The sequence below is a fragment of the Athene noctua genome, chromosome Z, assembly GCF_965140245.1.
Source record: "Athene noctua chromosome Z, bAthNoc1.hap1.1, whole genome shotgun sequence".
Taxonomy (NCBI): Eukaryota; Metazoa; Chordata; class Aves; order Strigiformes; family Strigidae; genus Athene; species Athene noctua.
The window spans coordinates 14,086,958-14,111,928 of NC_134077.1; the positions used below are offsets into that span (position 1 = coordinate 14,086,958).

The window sequence follows — 24,971 nt, forward strand, 5'->3', positions numbered from 1 at the left end:
CACAGAGCACACCATATTCTGGTAACAGCTCTAGTTACCTTCCTGTTTCTTAACAAAGATGCATGCACTTTTTATCTTCTGCCTTTCATCTAACATGTTGATCAAATAACTAGCATTTCTGTCAGGTCAAAGCATCCCTTTACTATCTGCCTTTACTACATTTTGGCCAGATCATTTGTAAATCATGACTCCAGGATATCTAACTTATTTCTCAATCACTTACTTTCTAAGCAAGTCCTTGTCTGTTCTATTGTACCTTATCTGTTCTTGTTTCCTCGGAAAACAGCCTTTTGTATTCAGAGTATAGTAGGAAATTCCAACCAAAGAAAAAAAAAAAGGAAAAAGAAATACTATATATCAACTTCATCAAGGCAGTGCTATCAGACATAGGTAGCTTTGGTTGCTCATTATAACCACACCTTATGCTACGTAAACAAGAAAAACTACACCGCATATCCTCCATTAGTCACACCTATAAAATTTTTTACTACAGTAACACCTTAAAAGTTGCTATCAAAACAGAAGGTGAAAAGTTTTTGTTTGAGATGCTGTATTCAGTTATTACCATGAGGTATCTTCCAAAAATAATATTAAAATGTATTGAATATCCTAAAATAGAGAGGCAATTGAGTCCTATTACATTAACTCACTTTCAAAGTCAAAAGCAATTTAGCAGTTATCAAAGTAAACTTCATTTTTCTGTTCTTCACCTGGTCCCTATTTTAATCTTAGAATACAAAACTAAACACCTGATTTTCACCAGACTGCAACTGATGACTAATAGGAGTTGTGTTGAAATATTGTATACACATTTTCAAAATTACAAATCATAATTTTTAGAGAGAAACCACTTAAAACTAGCTCTCCATACAAATAACTTGGATGCAAAAAAATCCACAAGGTGAGGAATGCAATGCTTAAGAGGACCTCTGACTATGAACTAAATCCTGTCTAACAGGACAGCTGTACTTGGGACTCATGCTACTAGAAGTATTTGTATCTGGCCTTAAAATGTATTACTGCAGGCTATAAAGACATGCCTTCCTGTGGCAAGCAGCATTTGCCTCTCAACCTGTTTGTTAGCTCAAAAGAAGTTAAGTTCCTTACCCAGAATTCTGTTTCTTCATTTTATTTAGACAAGCTTCTCACTATTAGCACACAGCTCCCTAGTATCGGCTGAAATTCCTGAACTTCTAAAGAATGTCCTCTTGAGATCCATGAACTACTTCAGAAGAGTTCTCTTGTATTCTACAACCTTAAACTACTCAGAAGATGCTCCTATTAAACAGCGACAAAAGTAAGAGAATTCCTCACTCTGAAGGAAAGAGTATCTATTGGTATACTCCGTTTCTGGACAGTAAGGCAGCTATGGATTAGTACAAGTAGTATCAAAGGCTGAAAGAGTGGCACTGGAAGTGCAACGTAATCAGTATGCTGTTGTGTAGGTTTAGGATTTTCTTGCTTTGTTTCAGACATAGAGAAAATCAGAAGCTTTTTATTCTGTGAACTGAAGAGTTTGATTACTCCCATATAGGACATACATGTCAAAATTCTAACACAAAATCCTCTAGAGTCCAAACCCAGTTAACAGCCCTTTATAAGGCCCATAAAGGGCTCAGTTCACACTTAATTCCCTCAGAGACTCCCTACTATCAACAGTATTAAATTACCTTGCCAACCTCAAGACTAACCACACTCATGACCATCTACATTACAAATGAACTAACTACTCTGCCTGGTACAGAAATACTCAAGTTCCTAAATGAAACAGCAGAGAATGAAAAAAAAACCCCACACCTCCTTAGAGCTTTCGTGCAGCACCAAATTTAGCAACAAAGACACTCCAATATCATATTCTTTAAAAAGGGCTAAAAAGAGTAGACCATATCTGTGAAGAAAGGATCTTTATCTCACTAGAGTGGACTTCAATACCCCTTTAATCAGAAATTCCCAGAGTGCATCACAGTTTTATTTTTTTCAAACTTTGCAGGAAAGCATTTTACCAGGAGATTGCTCGTTTTGCCCATTAATGTAATTGGTGCTTCAATCCTTCCCAATCTAGTATCACACTTTCTGCAAATTTCTCATTACTGCCCTTGACACTCTTCCCAGCTTACCCACTTCCTTCTACAATGAGCTGGAACCCACGCAGTATCTCAACTAACGCCTGGGAAGGCCTGAACTGAGGGTCAACATTGCTTCACATGCCTTACTGAAATGTAAAAATAGAAGTACAACCTGCATGACGTTCCTTTCATGTATCCAGCTTATTACATCCTCCAAATTCTTTCCCTCAAGAAACACAACACTGTTCTCCATCCTGTATTTGTGTAGCTGATTGCTCCTTCTTAAGCGCAGGCACAAAACTCTACTCATTTCTACATTTTTCCCTTCCACGGGTGCATGAATCTTCAAGGCATTTTATTTTCCACTACCACACTCAAAAGGGTCTGCAATCCCTCCTAGCTTTATGCCTTAAGCTTTAATAATAACATTATTTCACTATGGAAACTCTATGAAAATCATGAAGAGTAGATGACAAGGGACTGGCCTCCTTAATCACAACAGTAGCTGTTCGTAACTTGCTTCCCCAGCAAAAACTGTTTCCCAGCAAAAACATCCTGAGAAAGAGAGAGGTCCTATTAAAGGCCAAACATGGGACATCAACTGATCCTCTTGTATACAGCAGGCCAATCAGTGAAGTAAGTTAGATCACTTCAACAATTTTTCTTGACAAACTGATGCTGTCTTTTATTCAGCGTTTATATTCTAGATGCTTACAAACAGCTTTTGTTCCAGATTTTTTTTCAGGAATTCAAAAGGAAGTAGACTAGTCTGCCAATCTGTAGTTCCCCTTGTCCTCCAAAAATTGAAGACAGCCATCATGCTTCTGGTTTTTGTATCTTTGATATCTCAGCAATTTCTAGAATACTACAGCCATTTTTTCTTCTTGTGGTCTTGGAAGTATTCTCAGGTAAAGATCATCAAACAGATCTGGAAGTTACATTTCTAGAAATCTTGCATATTTCAGTTAAAACACTTGAAAAACTAAGCAGCTAGAGATTTTCTTGCCTTACTTTGTATTTTAAACACATAATTACAACTGAAAAACATTGTCACCAAGGAAGTTACCAAACTGTGAGAGAGATATCAAACAGTAATGAACAAAACTGAGTGAGAGACACAGCATACTGAAAGAAACATCTGTGCCACAGCATCTGCCACGTCAAGCTGAATTCACAATTCAGTGGCAAGTATAAACTGAAACCTTCCAGCTCCAGCGAAGTATCAATGACCAGTTCAATGACGACCTTTTGCATTTCTGTCAGGGAATAATCTGCTAGTTCCTACTGAGTTTCTTCCAGCCCAGTTCACTTGGCAAAAGAAAAACAGTAGGCCACAACACCTGTGATAGGTTTCTGAAGCCTGCACTGCTCTGCAAAACTATGCTGTTAAGAATCCTAAAGTAAGATTTCACTTTACAGACATTATTAAACCTTTTGCACTGATAGAACTGCCCCACACTAAAAGCACTTGACACTTCCATCTTTAAACAACAAAATGGGCTACCTTCACATTTTAGAAATCTTACAGAGAGAATAAGAGGTCAAGCAACAATAAAAATAATCCTTTCAGTCATTTTTATATCCACGTTTGCTTAGTGTGTTGTTGGGGTTTCTTTTTTGTTTGGTTTCAGGTTTTGGTGGGGTGGTAGGCATTGGGTTTTTTTACTTCCTTATTACACCTTGACCCTTACAGCTCAGCAAAATAGGAAGTACTTATAGACAACAAACAGACAAAGAACTGCTTAATCTCAGCACCATGAGAAAACTATCTCGAGAAAGAAAATAGCCATGAAGTGCCTGAGACAACCAACCAGAGAAATTATCTGATCGCACTATCTGGGAGAAATAACCTCTGAAATTAATCAAGGAAACGTAATTTACATAGCTTTGTTCTTCTAAGAAATACTAGTCCATGTATTGATTGATATTTTATTAGTACCTGTAATTTCAACTGTTTTGCAATGCAGATTTTAAATTTACTAAACATTTCATTGCTTGTGTATCAATATTTAGGGAAACAAGTTTTTTAACTGCTAATGACAAGAAAAAAGAATGCTGTGCTGACTCCATTCAAAATAGCAGTATTCTATGATTTGGTGGGAGACTAGGGTCTCCACAGAAGCACTAAATAAGAGACACAATGCTTGACCAAGGAACATAGAGATTTTTGTGTTCAAAAGTAAGCAGGGACCATTAGTACAAAACCACGGGAAGTTTATTTGCTTTACATGGTGCTGCGTGGTTCTCTAATAAGTATCCCTTATTAGAGACTGATGCTTTCATAAGGTTTGGAGGAGTACTCTGGCAGTAGCACACTGAAGAAAACAAGGTGCTTGGCTGAACTGAAATAGAATCAGATACAAAAGCTGTAGATGAGGATCTAAAAAAAGAATAGAGATTGCTACCTAGGCTGTCAGACTAATGCACTCACTCAAAAAGATGTGTCAGTAAGGCAGACAATCACATGATCGTAATCCTAACATTGCATTAAGGCAAACTTAACTATTTGGTAATTCAAAGCTTTTTAAAAAATAGTTGGATTTTATCTCTTTCAGTAAATTCTTTCAATTTTCCACACATTAATAGAGAAAAGTGAAAAGATTGAAAATGAAAACAAGGGGATGCAGAACAGATTAAATATAACCTTTTTTTAAAAAAAAAAAAACTAAAAACCCACCTGTCTTTCATTTGGTTATCCACTTAAATAACCTTTAAACTGTTCCATGACTTTAGCTAAAACTGGAACCGGTTTACACAAATTCTTTTTTAAGATTATATGAATGCTAATTTGAGTCACATCATTGTCTATATCTGATTTAACAGTGGTGTATGATTCGCCACTCAGACCATTACTGTCCTCAATTTTATAGGCATGTCTCTCCATCATAACGCAGTAAACATAGGACGGCATTTACAAACAAGTGGCTGACTAAGAGTAGAGTTGTAGGTGTGTTCAGAACTAGTTGTCCATCCCCACCAATTTCAAAACAAGTAGTTTGGAGAAAAAGCACAAAGAACTGCGTTACTGAAAGAAAGCCTGGCATAAATCTGAAACATGATGTAAAAAGACTGCAGCATGATGTAAAGACTTTACATGATGTAAAAATGAACTTGCGTGGCTAGGTATAGGACCAGAATATGTTGGCAGTCCCTCAATTTCAGGCCTTCACAGTGAAGGCGTTTCCAAAGCACAGAAAAACCTCTCACAGTAAAATGTCACTGTCAGCGCGATTCTGGTCTTCCAAACCAGATAGTGCCGTCGTACATTAAAGCCGTTAAAGCGGATGACTGTACATACATTGGCCTGTACAGCGCACAGAGTTAAAGTCTTCAGACTCTTAACAAACACCAACATGAATACCTTAAACATACGTGCCCGGGGACCCTGAATTAAGCAAAAAGTCAGCGGCTAAGAGCAGAAAAACGAACACACCGATTCCTCCCGTCCCTCCCGGACACTGCCCCCAGCCCAGCTTCCCCCCCCGCGCCGTCGTTCCCTAATCGAAGGGAGCTCGGGGCGCCTCCAGGGTGTCCCCGCTTCCGACCCGGGTCGCGCACACCGCTGGGAACTCCCCCCTTCCTCCGACGCCGCCGCACCCAGCCCGGCCACGTACCCCGCAGGCCCCCGCCCGTTCCCCCGCCGTGACTCGGCGCCGCAGCACCCCCGCGGCCGCGGCGCCCCGACCCGACCCTCGCCCCTCGCTGCCCGCCCCGGGGCCCGCGCCTCACCTGCCGGCGACCTGGGCCGCGCCGCTCCCTCACGGCAGTCGGAGCCCCCCGCTCAGCGGCCAGTCCCTCGCGGGGCACCGCCGCCCGCCATCCTCCCTGCCGCCGGCCTCTACGCGAGGGCTCAGATCGCCACGCAGAACGCGGCAGCCGCGCCCGGCTCCTTCCGCGACAGGGCGACCGGGGCCGCCGCCGCCGACATTTGCCCTCGCCAGCCGCCCGCCGTCCCCAGCGGCGCTGACGTCGGCATGGCCGCCGCCCCGGAGGCGGGCGCAAGGCACTGTGGGTACGGCCCCTCCGCGCCCGGGCGGGGAAGGTGCGCGGGCGGAGAACTACAACTCCCGTCGTGCCTTGCGGCAGGCGCCGGCCGGCTTCCGGCGGGGCAGGGAGCCCGCTGCGCGTGGCGGGACGGCGCAGTCTTAAAAGCGCGGGGCGCAGCGGGGCACGGAGCGGCCGCCCCATCCCGCCGCCATGCACAGGTACGGGGGCAGCCGCCGCAGCAGCAGCGCCGGCCGCCCGAAGCGCCTGTCCCCGGGACGGGAGGGAGCCGCGTGGTGCCCGGGCTGCGCGGGAGGCGCCGGCGGGTGGAGGCGTGTGCGTGGGAACCCCGGATGGGGGTGCTGGGTGGGGGTGCGTGGGTCCCCGGGGTGCGTGGAGGGGTGGTGTGCGTGAGACCTTGGTGTGGGTGCTTAAGGCTGGGGGGGGTGCGGGTGGCTGCCCGGGGTCCCCGGGCTGTTTCTCTCCCTCTCCGCGGCGGGCGGCAGCGGCTGCCCCCTCCGCCCCTCCCTGCGCCCCCGCTGTGCGTGGGGCTCCCGCTGAGCCTCCCCTGGGCGTTCCTCCGGTCCCGCCCGGTCTCTGCCGCGGGCTGGGTGCCGGCCGCTCTCGGGTCCCCGGCTGTACCGGGTTTGCGTGGCAGGGTTTTGTTAGTGGGGAGGTGGCGGATGGGGTGCGTACAGGGGCACGTCTCCATCGTCTTCTCTCGCCAGCGCCCTCCGCTCGCCCCCTTGCTCCAGCCGGGAGCGGGTGCGCACGGCCCCCGGCGGGTTGTTAGCGTGGCTCTACCGAACACACGCCTCCGCTACTTGCGCTTCCAGCGCCGGCGGATCCAATACTTGTAACCGTCCTGCAGCGGGACGTGGGTTTTGTGTGGCTGTGGAATGCTTCTGCACGAGTAGCCCCGTCCCGTGTTTGGTGTCAGTCTGGCGGTACCTTGAGAGCCTGTGGCTTTTGCTGTGTCTGCAGAAAACACCTCCAGGAGATCCCGTCTTCCAGCAGCAATGTTTCTACCAGCTTCACCTGGGACTGGGATGCAAGTAAGACCACAGAGTTTCTGTCTGGCATGGGAGTGTCTGTTCTTAAAAAGGACAAGACAGGCACTGAAAACATGCCAGAGGACCTGCTGGCGATGTTGCCTCGTCCTCCGAAACGGCAGAAGGTGAAAGACTTAATTGCACGGCGGCCTCGGCTGCTTCAAGAGGGAGACTCAGGTACTGTCACCCTGGTCCAGGTTTTATTTGCCCTTCACAAGGGATAGAGAGTGGGTATCACAAGTCATTAATACTTCAGTCTTTTTGGTTTTTTTCTCTATCTCAGCATAATGGGGACTTCTAGATCTGGTGACTCTCAGGCTTGGGCTGATGAGCATTGTTTTATGTAAACCTTTAAGTAGAGGTGGTGTCTGGCTCCATAACTGTGGGAAATTCACATAAGCTGTGGTTGGCTCCTGCCAACCCCTTTCTGTGTGCTGGGGGTTTGTGCTGCACGTCCCTGTGTCTGTCTGCTCATGCTGCTTGGGACTTGGGTGGCACCTTGGCCCAGCAGGGCCCTGAACTGCATCTGTTGCTCTGCCCGAGGGACCCATTCCATGAGATGTTTCACCACATACCAAATGGGGTCAGGCTTCTCACAGAATACAGCTGCGGCTACCAGATGAATATGGACCATTGGCACTGCTGTTCCCAATATAATTTTGAAACCCAGGGTGGGGCTTGATTTTTTTTTTTTTTTTTCCTGTAAGCATCTAAGAAGTAAGATACTTGGCCCTCGAGACCAAAGGGATCCTGATCCACATCTCATAGTGCAGGCTGAGGTATGCCAGAGGGGCAGCATCCTAGCTGCTGTTGGAGCTGAGCTGTGAGCAATGCAAGGGACTCTGCCAGATAGCTACAGAGAGGGTGCAGCAAAGGGTGTAAAGCTCCTGGGCTGGAAAGGGACTGGCAGGGAAAGAGCAGGGCTGTAACCTGAAGACCTGGGGCCCTTGTAGAAGGGGTTATAGGATGCTGGGTTCCTTTCCCTAGTATCAAAATATGGTTTCAGTCTGCAGCGACCATGGAATGTAAAGTAAAGAAACAGCTCTCTCCAGACACTTAAGCTGTCATATGAAAGGTGGGAATGCCCTCAGACAACCCTGCTTTTAAATAGGATGGAGTGCTGGGTCATGGGCAGCTGTTCTTGAGTTCTATCACCCAGAAATATCCAGTGTGAATGGCAACATGTATCTACTCACAAGAAGCTGAAATCACACCACATCCTGTCAGATAATTCTTGGGGGGGGGTGGGGGGGGTTAGTGTGCATGTTTTAACGAGCAGTTTGCAATACCTGCATTTCTCTGTGTACCATGCAAAAACATAGCTTACCTTGGGCTCCCTTCTGGGATCCTGACATACATGTGCATTTCAGCTGGGGAAAAAAAGGACAGCAGAAGCCTTAGAATACAAAGCAACTAACTGAAATTCTCTTTTTTCTAAAACAAGTATATGAATAAAAATTGTCATTTTTTTCAGGGAAACTGTTTTCCATAGCAAACTAAACACATTTGCCCTTTCTCTAAAGGTGTTCCATGGGATATAATTCCAGACGAATTGCTTTTGGCAATCTTTATATATTTGCCCCTAAATGACTTGCTAGAAGCTTCCCTGGTTTGTAAGAGATGGCGTCGTCTTTCGTAAGTATTACTTCTCATAGTTTAGTACTAAGAAAACCTTTGCCTCCATAGACTGTTAAATGATCTGGTTCTCATCTTGTTTATTCATGTATAATTAGTATATGCTGTATGTGGGTTACATGTATAATCAAAAGATGGCTCATGTATTTTAACATTGTAGATTCTATTAAATAACTTTCCTCCCCCCTAGTCTTTTGTGACACTGAAAGCTTTCTGTGCTTGTACTTGTAGTTCTGACCCTTTCTGACTCACTAACAAGTAAAATTCTGTTGTAGGTTTGATGAATCTCTCTGGCAGAGTCTTGATCTGACTGGTAGACATCTGCAGCCAGGAGTGATAGGACAGTTGCTGCCTGCAGGTGTTACTGTATTTCGCTCCCCAAGATCTTTTATTGGGAATCCATTGTTTAATACAAGCAAGTAAGGCTTCTTCTGCATGTTCTGGATGCTGAAACCACATCTCAAATATTCAGTTTCTCTGTGTATTTTTGATTTCAAGGTCCCCACCAGTAATAGTGTTTATGCTCTCTGTGGAGTGTGGAAGTGCTGATCAATGATTAGGCATGTGTTGAAATAAGTGGATGTGCATTCACCTGTCAGTTATTTAAAACCAAGTTAATGTGATTTTTTTCTGAAAGTGTCAAGCACCATCATCCACTTGCAATTTATATCTTGTAGAACCAAGAATTATCAGCATCTCCAGCATTTTTGTATGGGAAACTCAGAAAAATTATTTAGCTCCAGCAAGATAGACTTTCAGATGTTATGATAAATCCTGTAAATGCCTTGAAATAAGAGTTCTGCAGTTTTGGTGGGTAGCTAACCCATAGGCCCAATATGCTTAGTAGTATGTCCAGTGTGTAGCAAAGTATAATGGTGTAATTATTTTCTAAAAGCTTTGCATAGTTTTAGTGTATTATATTTATGGTATGGGGAATTTGGAGAGCAGGTTTTAATGCAATTTTACTAACCTGCATTTCTCCTTTTTAGACATCTCAAAGTTCAACATATGGATTTGTCAAACTGCACAGTGTCTGTCACAGATGTCCAGAGTATTCTTTATCTGTGTGAAAAGCTGCAGAACCTCAGCTTGGAGGGACTAGTGCTTTCTGACAAGATCATTGAGTGAGTGACATGTTTGAGAATACTCAGTAAATACCTTCTGTTTGGAGCTATCATACTGTGCAGGCTGGTGAAAGAATGCAATTGAGTTGTTCGTTGCAGGAGTCTTTTGAAATGGCTGGTTCTAGGCACATAAGAGTGAGCTGGCAGGCTAGATGAGTGGCCTCCATCCTCTCTGTCCTCCAACAGATGAGGTAAGGAGGAAAACGCCCATCTGGAAGAGTGTTTCCTGGTGGCTTTTTTTATTTTTCAGAGTAGCAGAAACGTGGAGAAACTGCTTATCTCTAGAGTTTGTGTTCATTGACTGTACCTGCAGCCAAGCTGTACAGCAGAGCTACTTTTACTTTCCCATTTCTGTGCTCCCAAGAGAACTGTGTTTTGTGTGGAGGTTCCTTTCTCTTTTAAGGGGTCTCAGAACCAGATGTTTGTTGTGCTTCTGCACTATTTCTCACTTTTGTGTTGAACTTCACTCTTGAATGTCTGAAAAATTACAGATTCTGTCAAGCAGATGAACTATTTGGTTAAACTGGAAAGACAGTAATGTGCATGCAGTCAACCTCCTGTTCAATCACATCAGGTCATTGTGGAGGTGCCAGGGACCATAAGTCAGGTAGCTGAGACTCTGGATGTCCTGCTTTCTACTTCTGAGCTTTCTGATGCCTTCCTCACACCAGAGGGGACAGAGAAACAATCAATAAACCCATATAGTTTAGCTTTTGATACTAGATTAAAAGTGTCTCAAAATTGGGCACGAATTAGGGACCACTGATGGAATTTTATTGCCTTGTATATAAATGTGGATACTGGGTGTAAGGGTTTTTCCAGGTTTTGCCAACTGCATGTCTGCTCTAGTCTTGCAAACAATTGCATTCAGGGGGATGCTATTTGGATGTGTCTTTTTCTGGAATAGCCTCCATCTTGGAGAGGGTTAACTTTGGAAATGGGATGATTGCTTTGTCTTTTGTAGAGGTATAGTTACCTCTAATAAGTCATGTCACCTATTTAATGGCATACAACAGGATGAAGTGAAAAGAAATTGTTTTCTTTTAAACTTAGCATTTTATAATTATACAGACTTGTCAAGGATGTCAGGCAAATAGGCAAGTATCCCGATCAAAGTTGTGCTGTGATGCAGCAAGTACAGAGTTGAGATTCTTGGTGACTCTTTAAGTTGGTCAGTTTACTGAAGATGCAGTACTGCATGTTTAATGAATGATTCTGTGCCCTGGATCTTAGCTCTTAAAAATAATTACACGTCCTAGCAATGCAAGCTATGTTCTAACATGAAATTTTATCAGACTTTTCTTTTTTTCTTCTCTACAGGAGCATTGCTAATAATCCCAGTTTGATACGACTAAATATCTCTGGGTGCTCAGGGTTTTCTGCAGAAAGCTTGGAGCTGATGTTGAGAAGCTGTTCTATGTAAGACAAAAATAGTTTTTGCTATTCCTACTTACTGCTATTCCTGAGAAAAAGGATACTTTTTATTTTTGATAGGCATGCCAACTGTACTTGTCTCTGATATTTTTATGAGCTTGTCACTGTTGCTAAATGCCTAGCAGTTGATTATTAGCGGAATAGACAGTTTCTTTCCATCAAGCTACTTTCTTCAGTAGCAAAGATGTACTTCAGTATTTTTTCATTAGTTTTCTTGATCACCATTAAAGGAAGTCTTGTTGGTGGGTAAACCCCACTTATGTTCTTCTGATTATAATGTAAATTTAATTTTCTTAATGAAAGCTGTATGCGATCCTCACAAAGTGGAAGTGTGTGTTTTGAAACTGAAAAGTGAAGTCCCACAGTTCTCTTTGCAATCAGAGTACAGCATGATTAGCAGAAAACTTTGTGCTTTTCCATTCATGATAGAATAATCCTTCAGAAACCTACTTCATGAAGCACTGTGTTCAGATTGACAGCTCCAGCAATTAAACTGTCTGCTGGCAGGAAGTCACTAAACTGAGCCACAGTCAATCTGGGATTTATATCCTGATTTTTCTGCTGTCTTCCTGTGAAATGCTGGACAATCTACTTAATCTTTGCTTCTGCAAAAGCATGTTTTTAATCAAACTGTAAGTTAGTGGACAGAAAAAGCCTTAATCTTTCTCTGCCTCTCATGGGTAGGTAATGCTTTCTATTGCTTGGTCTGATTACTTGCATCATGAGCTCTTTAGAGAATAGTAGTCTGTACAGTGCACAGTGAATAGCAGATGGTAAACCTGATCCTAGGAATGCTAGTGGCAGTTTAACTGTTTTTTCATTTACATAGAGACTGCCAGCTAAATGCTCTAGTTGTGCTGTCCACTGTGTCTTTGTCCTCTGATTACATCTACAATACAAATACATTGTCCCAGCCCCGAATGGTGGTAGCCTATAAGTAACAAAACAGGTAAAGAGAGTTAAGGTCACTGTGTGGCCAGTGCTTATGTAAAACTATGAAGTATTTTATGCTAATTAGGATTAATTGGTCATCTGACTAGTGCTAATAGCCTTTTTTCCTCTCAATGTGAACATCTGTTCAGTAGTAGCAGATTCAGGTCACAAACCCAGAAGCAAGATGAAAAGATAGTGTCCCAGTGGCAGTCTCCAGAGAGAACCATTTCACTTCCAAAGATATTATTGAATCACTCCAGTTGGAAATGGCCTTGGGAAGTAAGTCACTTTAACCCCTTGCCCAGAGCAGGGTCTAAAATCAGCACTGGCCAGGTTGATGAGGACTTGCTTTGGTTGGATCTTGAAAACCTTGAAAGACAGATTCCACAGGCTTACTGGGCAACCTGCTCCACTGCTTAATTATAGCAAAACTTGTAGTCATGAATACAGGAAGTTGGTAGTAGATGTGTTACAAGTTTTTGCATTGAAAGTATCAACTGTAATAGATAATATTGAACTTAAACTTTGCTTCAATCATTCTTCCAAACAACTCTTTGTGTGTAGGTTGGAGGAGCTGAACTTGTCCTGGTGTGACTTCACAGCCACTCATGTCAAAGCGGCAGTCAGTCATGTTAGTTCAAAATTAACCCAATTAAATTTAAGTGGATACAGACACAATCTACAAATATCAGGTAAATAGCAGCATGGCAAACTGTTATTCCACTATGGGACAAAGCAGCAGGATTTATATTTTCTTCTTGTTGGCATCTGCTCTGTGTATAGAAAAATCATGCTCTAACATTGATTTTTGTGCTGTACAGCTTGATGTTCTTGCTGTCAGAGAATCTTACTTGTATGTCTGGCTCAGCCATGAGAATGAGATTATTTGTCTTCTGAATTTAAAAATAGGTGAAAAAGCTCATTTTATCTTCAGTTGAGAGGTATAGCCCTTGCTTCTGAAGTAAGTCCTGGAAGCAGGATACACTGGATCCTGTGTTCCACCGTAAATTGTGGATTAGCCTTCCAGATGCAGTTCTTGAAGCCTTGTTAAGGCTTCTGCTATTGTGGTTGCTGAAGGTGTCTGTTGTGGTTTAAACCCATCTGGCAGCCAAACACTGGGAAGCCACTTGCTCACCCTGCCTTGTGCTGGGGCATGGGGGGTAGAATTGGAGGGGTAAAGATAAGGAGACTCGTAGCTTGGGATAAAAACAATTTCATACCTGAAATAAAATTAGAATAATGATGGTGATAATAATAGAATATACAAATGAATAATGCACAATGCAGTTGCTCACCACCCAATGCCCAGCCCATTCCCAGCTAGTGATCCCGGAGGAGGAAAATCCTGAAACCACAATCCTAGGAGAGAGCCAACTAGCTTCCCAGCCAGCCTTCATCTATAGACTTAGAATGAAGCTGTATGATATGGAATAGTCTGTTGGCCAGTTTGGGTTTGTTGCTCTGGCTGTGCTCTCTCCCAGCTTCTTGTGCACCTGCACACAGACAAGATATGGGAAGTTGAAAAGTCTTTGATCTCGTAGCAACAACTAAAAATATCAGCCTATTGTAAACATTTTCATATGAAATCCCATACTGAATCCAGAACTCAGCAATATTCTACCTACTAAGAAGAAAAGTTAGCTCGGTCCTAGCTGAAATCAGGACAGCACCTTCCAAAAGAGAAGATCATAATAAATACCTGAGTTTACTACTTGAGGACATGATGTCCTACAGATACCAGTTAATTTGGAAGGCAAATAATCTTGGTAATCAACATTTAACTAGTTACTTCCTAACAGTTCAAGGAGGAAAAGTTGGTAAAGTTGCAGAGTAATAGAAAATGCAGAGAAATCTAGATCTGGGGAGAGGGCACAACAGAATGGACAAGAGCATAGGTAAAGGCTGAAATGGCTTTGGTGGGAAAAGAGTAATTTTCACAGTGAGCAAATTGGTGATTAGGGCATTGGCTGACAAGCAAGTAGGTGACACACAGGCTGTGAACTCTTTTTTTTTTTCTGTTTAAATGTCACACAGAGTTCTGCATGCATTCCCTTGTGGGGAAATACACTAGTTGTCTTTATCTCAGCCAAAAACCCATGAACAAACATGCTACATAATCTCTTTCCAATCAGGAAGTTGAACCTTCTGTCGATCTGACCATTGGAGACAATGTGCTGAGCTCTTCTGGTTGCAAAACACATTCTATGAGTAATTTCACTCTGTTTTAATGCAGCTTATAAGGTGTAAAATTTGAATAGTTCACTAATAATTTAGGTATTGTTTTCTTTAGGTTTTGCATGTGAAATACTAAAATCCTCTTGCATGTTGATTAGCACCTTGCTAATAATAGTGGCCTTTTAGATGATATCTGAGCCACAGGTGATTCTATGCTATTTGCAGACAATGAAAGATAGTCTCAAGAATTTAGTTTAGATCAGGAAAACCATAACTTTCTCTCATGAGGAAAGAACTTTTTGTGGGTAAAATGGAGGTGCCGAAAGAACTTGATGTTCTGAAAGGATATTTGATGTGTGGAAAATTTTTGGTATTTTTTCACTACATGGAAGAATTTCAGGCATCTCACCATTTATGTGTCCTGGTAGATTTCCACAGCAATATCATTTGAATTACTCACTTCAAGTTGCTTGCTCAACTGACTTTTAGGGACATTTCTTTGGACTAAATGGATCTGTTTTGCTAAGGATTAAAAAAAAGTCGGTGTAAAGTATCTTGATAGACAGTCTTGTGTATCTTTTTAACAAAAAGTTGTTTCAGTTGTGGGATTCCAGTAGTGAAGGTATAAATGAACATACATGGATGTGAGTAGCCTGTATAAAGCACATTCGTCTTTTTACTGAAATACCCTGACTCTGTGTGACCTCTTTTTAGATGTTAAAACACTGGTGGGAAGATGTCCTTTACTTCTCCATTTAGACCTAAGGTAAGAAGACTTGTGCAGCTAGTCCTTAAATCTTTATGATTCAGGGAATTGCAAATTCTATTGCAGTGCAGTAATTATATAGCAATAATGCATGATTGTGTAGGGTTGCAAAACCAGAAAACACTTTCTATGCTAAACCTACAAAGATTTGCTCTCTGGCATGACCTAATGTGGAGCAAGTAACTAACTTGAAGATTTCTTTGTTACCTCAGCATAAATGTTACAAACATACAGGATTTGTTAACTAGTAAGTGATGATAGTCAATAGGTAGAGTGGAAGGAAGCATTTAGATGCATCCAGTTTATGAGCCTAGTATCCTAGACAGAGTTTAGTTCAGCTCTGATACAGATCTATGGCCAAGTAATAAATTTGTAAAAAAAAAAAAAGTGTATTTTGGTTTTGAGTCAGTTAAAATAACTTGAAGTGTCTGTGTAAAGCAATTGCCTTTTCGTGGCATGAGTTTGCTGCAGAATATCTGCCTGCAGAGAAGCTTGTGCTTCACTTGACCTTTCCACTTGTCCCAGTGGAAAAAAAATAAAATCATCCCCCACAACACACACGCTAGAAATGGGTTTCTTCCATGTTGAGCAAAAAAATACTTTAGTGGTAGCAAAAGAAGTTGATTTTAAATTTCTCAGCCTGAATTTTGGAAATACCAGATTTACTTCTGCTTTATACTTAAACCTCCTTCATGTGCTCTTGTGTACAGTGACAGTGTGTTGTTGAATCTTAAGTGCTTCCAGTATTTTCATCAACTCTCCTTCCTAGAACATCTGTGTCTTAGCCGATGTTATCAGATAACACCTGCTGCCATAGTGTAAGTAACCTCTAAATGGCTTTGGTTTGCTTTTCATACAGAGGATGTTAATTTAAACTTGCTTTATTTTACATTTAGAATTGCAAGTACTGTCTTGAAAAGTTACTGATACAATAAATTAGGAATAAGGAACTGAGATAAAAGAACCTGAGTGCTATAGCATGTACCTTTGAGAATGCAGAGTGGAATGGAAGGGATCTGAGAATCTTTCCATGATGTCAGTCAGTGCTCATGGAACTTGCTGCTCAGTGATGCACTGTCTTCCCTTAATGGCATTATACTACTGGTACTCAGTACTGTGAGGTACAGCTGGAGGTTCCAGTCCTGCCAATGACCAGTCTTGGTGTTAATATTAGGCTTTTGATTTATGCAGCAAGTAAGATACAGTCATTTGGAAAAGTTAACAGTGTTGACAGTAGTTGCTGATTAGCTGATATATTTATATTCCTTTGCTTTTGTGTGCACCTGCATCAGTTACTGGTTGCCACTGAAACACAGCTTAGTTACTTGCCTGTGAGTTTTTTCTGCCTTTATTAGTATAGTTATCTATCCATCTTAATCCTCTCAGGAAGTATGTCAATCCTAAGGAAATGATCAACATGAAAAAGATTGTTAGAGGGACACGACTATAAAAATGTGACTCTGAAGAACCTTTACTGTAGCACTGTGTTCTCATTATGATAGCTTGTGTGTCTGCCTTTCAGTTTTGTCCAGTACTTGCTTATAGATACACAGGTTACATGGTGAGTGGGCAAACATGAAGCAATTAAGAAGCCAGGGCTGGCTACTTACCAAAATGTCCTAACAAACTGGAGACTAATACTATATAAAGGCTTGTGACCTCTGAGCCACATCCTGAAGGTTCATTTGGGGCAATTCCTTCTACTTGTTCTTAAATATTTAAGTCCAGGGAAACAAAAGGGTAGGAATGAATTTGTTTTCACTCAGAGATCAGCAAGCAGCAATTTATTCAGCCAATTTACTGACTTGCCAGTACAGAGAACTAGTTCCAATTAAATATGTGCTTTTAAAAAGTAGGAAGGGGAATTTAGCTTAAGTAGTTACTTCTGAAAAATTAGTAGAAATGCAGTTATCTAGTTTGGGTACAGACTGCAAAAGAGTTTTTAGGTTCATGATTAATTTCAAATTTTTATCTTTCTAGACAACTTGGTGAAATTCCAACATTAAAGACTCTTCAGGTATTTGGACTAGTGACTGATAGGTCCCTACAGCTCCTCCAGGAAATGCTTCCTGACATAAAGATCAACTGTACACCCTTTACAACTGTGGCAAGGGCAACTGTTGACAGTAAAAAGAGCGATGAGATTTGGGGCATCAAATGCAGATTGACACTGAGAAAGCCTAGTGTCTCATGATCATGTTCAATGCAGTGGATGTGATGGACACAGTGTATGTAGTGAAGATCCTTAAGAAGCACAGTGCTGGAGCACCTTTAATCATGGTACTGTTATTGTAAAAAAGCATTTTCATTTCCTTACATGCCTTAATGTAGTTTTCTAAATATTTTTGCAGTATTATTCTACTTAAAGCCTTTAGAAATCAATGCTCTGAACAATTCTAGAATTTCTAAGTCTTTTTTGAACAGGGGACCTTTTTTGAAAAATGTCATTAAATAATCATTGCAATTAAGGAATGTCAGCCTGGAACATGAATATGAAACAGCTTGCAATGGTGGTAATGACTTTTTAAATAAAAGTTTGATCTGTGTCTGTCATCAGGGTCCTCATGCATAAGCATGGAATGTTCCAGGAGGTATAAGTGTTAGTTGAAAAATCCTAGGGCACACCTGTACCCTGTCTAGGGCATGAATATGCTGCTGGTTTTCCCACAAATGCAGTAAGCAAGTGGGTGGTTATTCATGGATGTTTAAGGTCAGCCTACAGCATTACTATAGGGCTGTTGCATAGGTATATGCTTCTCATCTCAAACTGAAGAAAAGAGTTCAGGAATAAATATGTGCTACTACAGAAAAAATTACTGTGGAGATTGTATGATTACTAGGATTTGATATTTAACTTGACTTTATATATAGCAAATACAGCATTACCTTGTTAAACTCAGTTGTTCTAGGTTTTCACTAAATTTAAGAGTGTAACACTTCAGTCACTAGTGAGCCTGTGCCCCTTACAAATAAGTTATTGGGCAGCAGACCTTGTGAAAGCTGGAGCAGAGGAGTGATGGGAGCATACTGGATGTTCTGTTGTTTCAGTCTGCAGCCTTAGGTTTATGTCTTAAATTACTTCAAGAAAAAAAGTAAATCTTTGCAGCACAGCACTATTGTAAATTGTTCTTCTCTCTATGTACAATGTAACCCTGCACAACTTCTCTTGCATTTAATAAAAGCTTATTGAGTTGCTGTATCATGCAAAATGACTGATGGATGGGAGAACATTTCCTCTGGCTTGCCACCAACTTTGTGTCATGGGTTAAAAAAAAAAAGGGGGGGAGAGATTTGTCAAAACAGTGGTGGTTTAGAGGACAGGGTCTTGTCACCAATACATTTGTTTAATAGACTGCTTTAAAAATTATGTTAGTAGTATGCCTTTAGCTTGCAGCAATAGTCCTGAACTATGTGGTTTTTTCTTTTCTAAGTACCAGGTTCAGTGTTCAAAGAGGACAAACATCTTTTATTAACTGAATAATTATTATTTGGGAACTCCAAACAATCCTTACCAAAAACTGTTACACAGTCTCTGCATTTTACCTAAAGCATGCAGACTTAGAAACCACTACTTAAAGCAACCTGCACAGCAAGTGAGAAAATACTGAGCACATGAAACACTTTTGGAAGTTGAAATAATACACAGGACAGCTTCATCTATCAATTCAGTTTTACATTTTTATTACATAATATATAAACACCACTTACTTTAAAAAAGAATGACAGGTCTAGTTTAGCAGAACATGGTGTAGACTGGCACTAACTAGAAATACCATGGATCTGATTCAGCAGGTAGAAGAGGTGCAAAGTTCACTGCCAGTCCAGGCAGATTAAATGAGTGTTAAACCCATATTCAGTTCTGTCACTGAATACTGTCTATCAGGTTAAGGTGTCTGTACTGCAATCCTTTGTAATAAAGGATCCTTAAAAAGGATTCTACAATTATTTTGTTAAAAAAAAAAGTAGCTGCTTACTGTTTTATCTATTATAGATTTCTAAATCATCTTATTAAATCAAGCATTCACCAGTAAATGCTTCAACAGAAGTGCAATTAAATACAGACAAAACCGATAGAGGCCACTCATGAGTAGGTGAGGTTTCCATTTTGCTAAGTTGAGAATTTGATTGTGAAATCTCCTACTGAGCCCTAAACCAGACTGTATGTAGGGCCTGACAGCATGGCTGTTTAGTGTCAGCATTTAGAATATGGAATGACTGGCATCTTTAAGAGGTCTGCACCTTGATCAGACTAATCAGTCTCCATTAAAACATTACAGCACACAAATAAGCAGGGGGCAGGGTTTTTACATAAATTTGAGAAACAGGTATTCAAGGACACTTTCAATACCTAAACCTCTGATCTAACAGTGGTAAAGTCCTAGGAAGCTATAAATTAGTGTTAATGGCATTGGTGGGGTGGTAGTTTTTTTTACTATTAACAGCATATTGACTAGTGTACTAGACAGAGGCACATAAACCATCCTTAACTGGTTCTAGATGGATAAGGAATAATTAAAACACCATAGTCTCTGTGCAGCCAACTTCCTAAAGAAAGATTAGTCTTTTGAATCTTTACTTTTAGACCAGTTTTGCAGATTTTAGCTTATTAAAAGCTTTATTCTGATAGTTCCTGAACTTACCAAATTTTTAAAGAGTATATGCTTTGGTTTTCCCCTTCTGGTCTGCAATCCTGCTAACTCAAGCAGATTGTGTAACTAAATCTGCAGCAGACTTAAAAGGTGAAATGTACACAAACAGTGATAGCTTATTCAAAAAAGTTCCATCAGTATCACATTTTCCTAGAATTGAATGGTCTGGTCAAATCAATTTAAGTAGTAGAAGGAAAAAATCCTTTATCCACTTCCTCTACCTATAAAGATCAGTTTACCATTTGAGGTTGGCAATAAATACACCAATTGGCAGCACAGGAGAACATTTCCATTAGACCTGAGAACATCTGTTACAGAAGTCTCTTCAATCAAAAGCAGTTTGAAGAAAACTCACTTTTGGAAATGCACCTGTAGTAGACAGGACAAAACCCATTTGTTTCAAGTCACGTAACAGAAGAGTTCCTGCTGTAGGAGTCGTCTATTTTGTCAAATTCTGCCCTCTCATCTATGTGATTATCAGCACAGACTTTCAAAGGCAGTCAGAGTTCACAGTTTCTCTAAAACATCTAAGTCGTCACTTCCTTTTCTATAATCAGAGTTTCTTCCCTATTATCAAATTGCTTAGCTAACACATAATCAGAGGCATGTAAAACTAAAATTAATTAGTTGCCAATTAAATATCAGTAGAATTCAGCATAGGATTGGAAATTTAAACTTTATGGTAAAGTTAAAAAAAAACATACATGGAAAACTGAGTGACATACAGGTATTAACTTGTGCTCCAACCACAAGCACCCACCTAAAGAAAGTCAGAACCTAAAATTCCAAACCATTCAACTCAATAAGGCCAAATATCTTTCTTAATGATAGCCACTTACATATATGCTACTGTGACTGAACACCTGCTAGCCAGCTAATTCATTCAGTGAAGGAGTGTTATCTTCCTTCGTCACGTTTCCTTTTGTTTGTATATGCCTATTAAAGGGCTCAAGAAAACCCTTGGGTTTCGAGTCCCTCTCTAGCCAAGGAGAAGGGCAAGAGCTACCTCATTCAAGGTATGACTAAGCCAGACTTTTTACTTTTGATGTAAATCTACAAAGTAGAAAAAATACCAAAAGAGAAAGTCACAAGTTGTATGAAACTACAAAGTTGTAAAATTTTTGAGAAGCATACAAAAGGTTTGTATTTCCGTTTCTATTACATCATCAGGATTTTCCAAAATCTATATATCCTTGCTAGGTTGACAGTCAACATTTCTACAAAAGTATACGTATGAAGGTGTTCAGGTTCATCAGTCCCAGACTGTTACTAAAAAACTGTACATCTGAATATTTAATGCTACTGACTTAATACTTGAACCCATCTACCTGTGTTTAAAAAGATATTCTTTCATGTTTGCCTTACAGGTTAAAATGTCAATTTTCACTGAAGTTAGAGGTAAGACTTCAGCTATATTTCTTTTACATCAGATGCAAATAGAGTTTAAATATGAGGCTAAGGTTTCCCCAACCCAAAGGAATTAGAAACTGATCAAACTTCCTTCAAATGCTCTTGCATCCAAAAAGGCCAGCTTCCAACGTAATGCAGCATGGTGATGTGCTGTCTATCTCCGGGAGTTCTCCCTCTGGATCCAGCATTGTTTCAGCAGAAGAAACTAGGGTCCTTCATTCTTCCAGCAGAACAGTGCACAGTGCATCCTCTGTATCAATCATTATTGAAGCTATCGCCCCATCATTGAACTCAAAAGATGTTCCTCCATCTACAACCATACATGCGTCCCAACAACGGGAACGAACACAGACTCTGCAAAACACAAAAAATAAGTTTTCACATAACAGTTTAAAAAGAAAAAGTGCACCTACCTGAACAATAAGACTGGTTCTTGGGCACACCTTTGCAGGGGTCAGTAAAAGCTTAATCAGACAGGAAGCACACTTAGAAGAATTTAGCATGGTACTAATCCCTAGAATCTCCCACCCTATCAGTACTTTGTATATACTTAGCAAAGAGCCCAGAGAGGACTGAAAGACTTGCTCAAATGAAGACTATTGCTCCAAGAGTCTGAGAACAGCCTATAACATAACCCTTGATATCAAAAGCTGCAAAAAATTTAGGTGTATTTTTTAAAGAAAGCTACTGATGACCCCATTTAATATTGATTTTCTTAATCTTTCACAGAAAAGTTTTCAATTAATTTGTGATACTAATGTATGGTCTTCATGTTAAGTGGAATATGCAGTTTCAACTAGCAATGCTTGAGATTCAAATAATATGGATACAAATAATCTATTTTGTTACATGAATCATTCACAGAGAGAAGGGAAAGTAATTTAAGACACAAAGTTGAAGGTCTCCAAACTTTTTTCATATTGCTAGGTAGGAACCAATAGTTATGCCAGAGCAGCTGCAAGACTGCAGGCTCACATGGATGGACTTGATTGTTTCTGACTTAGGTCTTAGTCAAGACAAAGTTCTGATCTCCAAAATTTATTCAACAATTATACAGTGACTTAATTTTCAGGAAGACACATGTTTAACAAATACTAAAAAACCTGGAAGCACAGCCACAGTGTTAAAGCTTAATTAGCCTGTGCATCACTAAAACACAGCCAAATCTCGACACCGAGGAACGTGGAGGCATGTTCCACTCCATTTCACTCTGAGCAGCTATTATGTCAAAAAAGATAAAGAACAGCAATGGAGGGATGTCTAATACCAAGAGCTAAGGATTCATGTGACATCAAATTCCACTTAAAAAAGGAAAAATGGACAGATATCCCTCATAGGTATGTAGACATTTATAGCTCCAAAATAGTTTTTATAATATATATCATGCAGAGGACTCCAGATAAGACAAGATGTAGTCCTGCAGAACCCATGTATGAAAATGCAGTTACTTGCTCCTATTTTAATCTCTCCTCTTACCAACTCTTAGGATTTACTCACCCTTGAGAACTCCCAGATCCAAATGACTTAGAAACAGTAAATGTTTCAAGACATGACACATACACAGTGGGCATCTAATATTGTAATATTTAGTCCCAGTAGCCAGAGATGTCCTTTAATACTAGGTTATAAAATATTGTTCTAAAAATTATGTGGCTGAAAAGAAGCATAATTGCATCTCCTTTGAGTCAGAGCTAGACATTTGTTTTGATATAAAAGGTTGAATTAACAATACTGAGATACTGTATTGTTCTCAACATAGTTATTGTGAACATATAACTAACAGCTGTGTGTGTTTATATTTAATTGTGGCAAGCTCTGGAAAAATCACAGAATCATTTAGGTTGGAAAATACTGCCAAGTCCACCACAAAACCATGTCCCTAATTGCCACACCTACAGGTCTTTTCAATACCTCCAGGGACAGTGAACCACTGCCCTGGACAGCCTGTTGCAGTGCTTGACAACCCTTTCAGTGAAGAAATTTTTCCTGATATCTAAATATCCCCTAGTGCAAATGCCCTAAGTTAAAATGACTGAATTACCAAATAATTTGGGTTGGAAGGGCATCTAGTTCAACCTTCAAGTCAAAGCAGGCTTTACTTCAAAGACAGATTAGGTTGCTTAGGGCCTTGCCCGGCCAAATTTTGAGTATCTCCAAAGTCAGTGATAGAAGAATCTCTAGGCAGCCTTTTCTACTGCCTGACCACTCTTACTGTGAAATTTTTTTCCTTTTTTATCAGAATCCTGCATCCTATCAAATCATGGCTGTTGGCTCATATTCTGCTCTGAAAAGAGTTTTTAACTCATTCTCCTCTGTAACCATCATTAGTAGCTGAAGACAGCAACTGGATCCGCCCTGCTTAGTCTTGTCTTCTCCAGACTAAATAAAAGCACAGTTTGAGTAGCTCCTTTATACACCACGTGTTTTGGCCCTGTAATCATCTCAGTGGCCCCTTCCTGAATTCACTCCAGTTTGTCAGTGCCTGTGTCTCATACTGAGGGAAATGGCACACACCCAAAGCTGGGCACAGTGAGATTCTTTTATTCTATAAGATTGTGTATGGATTAAACATTAAAAAGGCATTACACAACTTGGAAACATTTTCTTCCTGTTATTCTGAGAGCAATACTCAGGCCCCTCAAAACACAAACTGGATGTTGAAACACTTCAAGGGGAGCCCCTGGATTACTCATATTTGGACAAATACACAGAACGAAATAACTCTTCAGTGACTGCTACAGCCAACACTTACTTTGAAGAGAAGCCACGCTGCCGGCTACTTGAGAAAACTCTATTTACAATAGGTTCTCGAATACTGAAAAACATCTTTGGTTCTTCTGGACTGTAGAGCAGGGACTCATTGTAATCATTTGTTACTGTAAATAGATAAATCAGCCATTACTTTTTGCAGAGAAAATTAGTTACTCTCAGAAACACACATTCCTCCAGAAAAGAACACCTTTTCTATTGAGAGGGAATATTGAGTCTTGCCAGATGTTTAATAGCCTTCACCTGCAAAAAAAAAATTAATTTTACAGAAATGTCCTTTCAGTTCTATTTCATGATGAACACTCAACAGTTCTCTTTAGGTGATTAAGTGTCTCAAATCTTAGGAGAAACCAAATTTCCTGAAGATCTATACCTATGAAAGTCTAAATAAGTGCTTTCATATCAAGTCAGACATTTCTCACCAAATGTGTCTAAATAAGGTTTGTAACAAAGACTAATATTGCAAGAGTGCTAAATACTGAAATTGGTGTTAACTATTAAGAATCCAAACAAAATGAACTGGTCGGAGTTAAGATACCTTAAAGAAATCTTGCCATTTTCACTAACCTTTTTGTACTAGTTCCGCATTCAATGGCATATTCAAACTTCCATGCTTTTTAGCTGTTGAGCCAAGAGAAAGAGCCCCAGTTAGGTAGGTGTATCTTTATATAAACTTGGCCAGTAATACCACACTGTTCACTCACCAATTTTAAGGATCTCTTCAACAGCTTGATGTGCTACCTTGTTAATATTATAGGACCTAGACAGAGAAGTAGAAGTCTTGTTTGCTAGGAAATAAAACTTGGGATAAAACCAAAACAAAAATAAGCCAAAAAAAATCCTGCATACAGATGAAAAACTATGTTCAACATCAGGAAAAAAAAAAAATGCTATTAAGTGTAAGCTGATACCAGTTTCTTTTAAAAAATGCCTTAAATTAACTCTTGGTTTGATATATATCTGTGGCTTTGTAA

At 40.5% G+C, this 24,971-nt stretch overlaps 3 protein-coding genes across 4 annotated transcripts in view; 1 reads left to right on the top strand and 2 right to left on the bottom strand.

The window, feature by feature from the left end:
• LMBRD2 (LMBR1 domain containing 2) overlaps positions 1-6,028 on the bottom strand; it is a 34,572-nt gene extending 28,544 nt beyond the window's left edge. The window contains exon 1 of the mRNA XM_074931383.1: positions 5,796-6,028. The gene's annotated coding sequence lies outside the window, so the exon portion shown is untranslated. The remainder of the gene's footprint in view (positions 1-5,795) is intronic.
• Positions 6,029-6,156: 128 nt separating this feature from the next.
• SKP2 (S-phase kinase associated protein 2) lies at positions 6,157-18,358 on the top strand. Its single transcript, XM_074931894.1, has 10 exons — positions 6,157-6,271; positions 7,035-7,279; positions 8,626-8,737; positions 9,013-9,156; positions 9,727-9,861; positions 11,182-11,280; positions 12,793-12,920; positions 15,118-15,169; positions 15,880-15,987; positions 17,150-18,358. Exons 1-10 carry the CDS (start codon positions 6,264-6,266, stop codon positions 17,361-17,363), a joined length of 1,245 nt encoding a protein of 414 aa, XP_074787995.1. The 5' UTR covers positions 6,157-6,263; the 3' UTR covers positions 17,364-18,358.
• A 469-nt stretch (positions 18,359-18,827) lies between these two features.
• The window catches only part of NADK2 (NAD kinase 2, mitochondrial), a 33,594-nt gene continuing 27,450 nt past the window's right edge, over positions 18,828-24,971 (bottom strand). For both annotated transcript variants that reach the window (XM_074932134.1, XM_074932135.1), the window contains 4 exons: positions 24,702-24,757; positions 24,565-24,618; positions 23,981-24,104; positions 18,828-21,582 (listed from right to left, as the gene is read on the bottom strand). In XM_074932134.1, the coding sequence (XP_074788235.1) occupies positions 21,444-21,582; positions 23,981-24,104; positions 24,565-24,618; positions 24,702-24,757 (373 nt within the window). In that variant the 3' untranslated portion in view covers positions 18,828-21,443. The remainder of the gene's footprint in view (positions 21,583-23,980; positions 24,105-24,564; positions 24,619-24,701; positions 24,758-24,971) is intronic.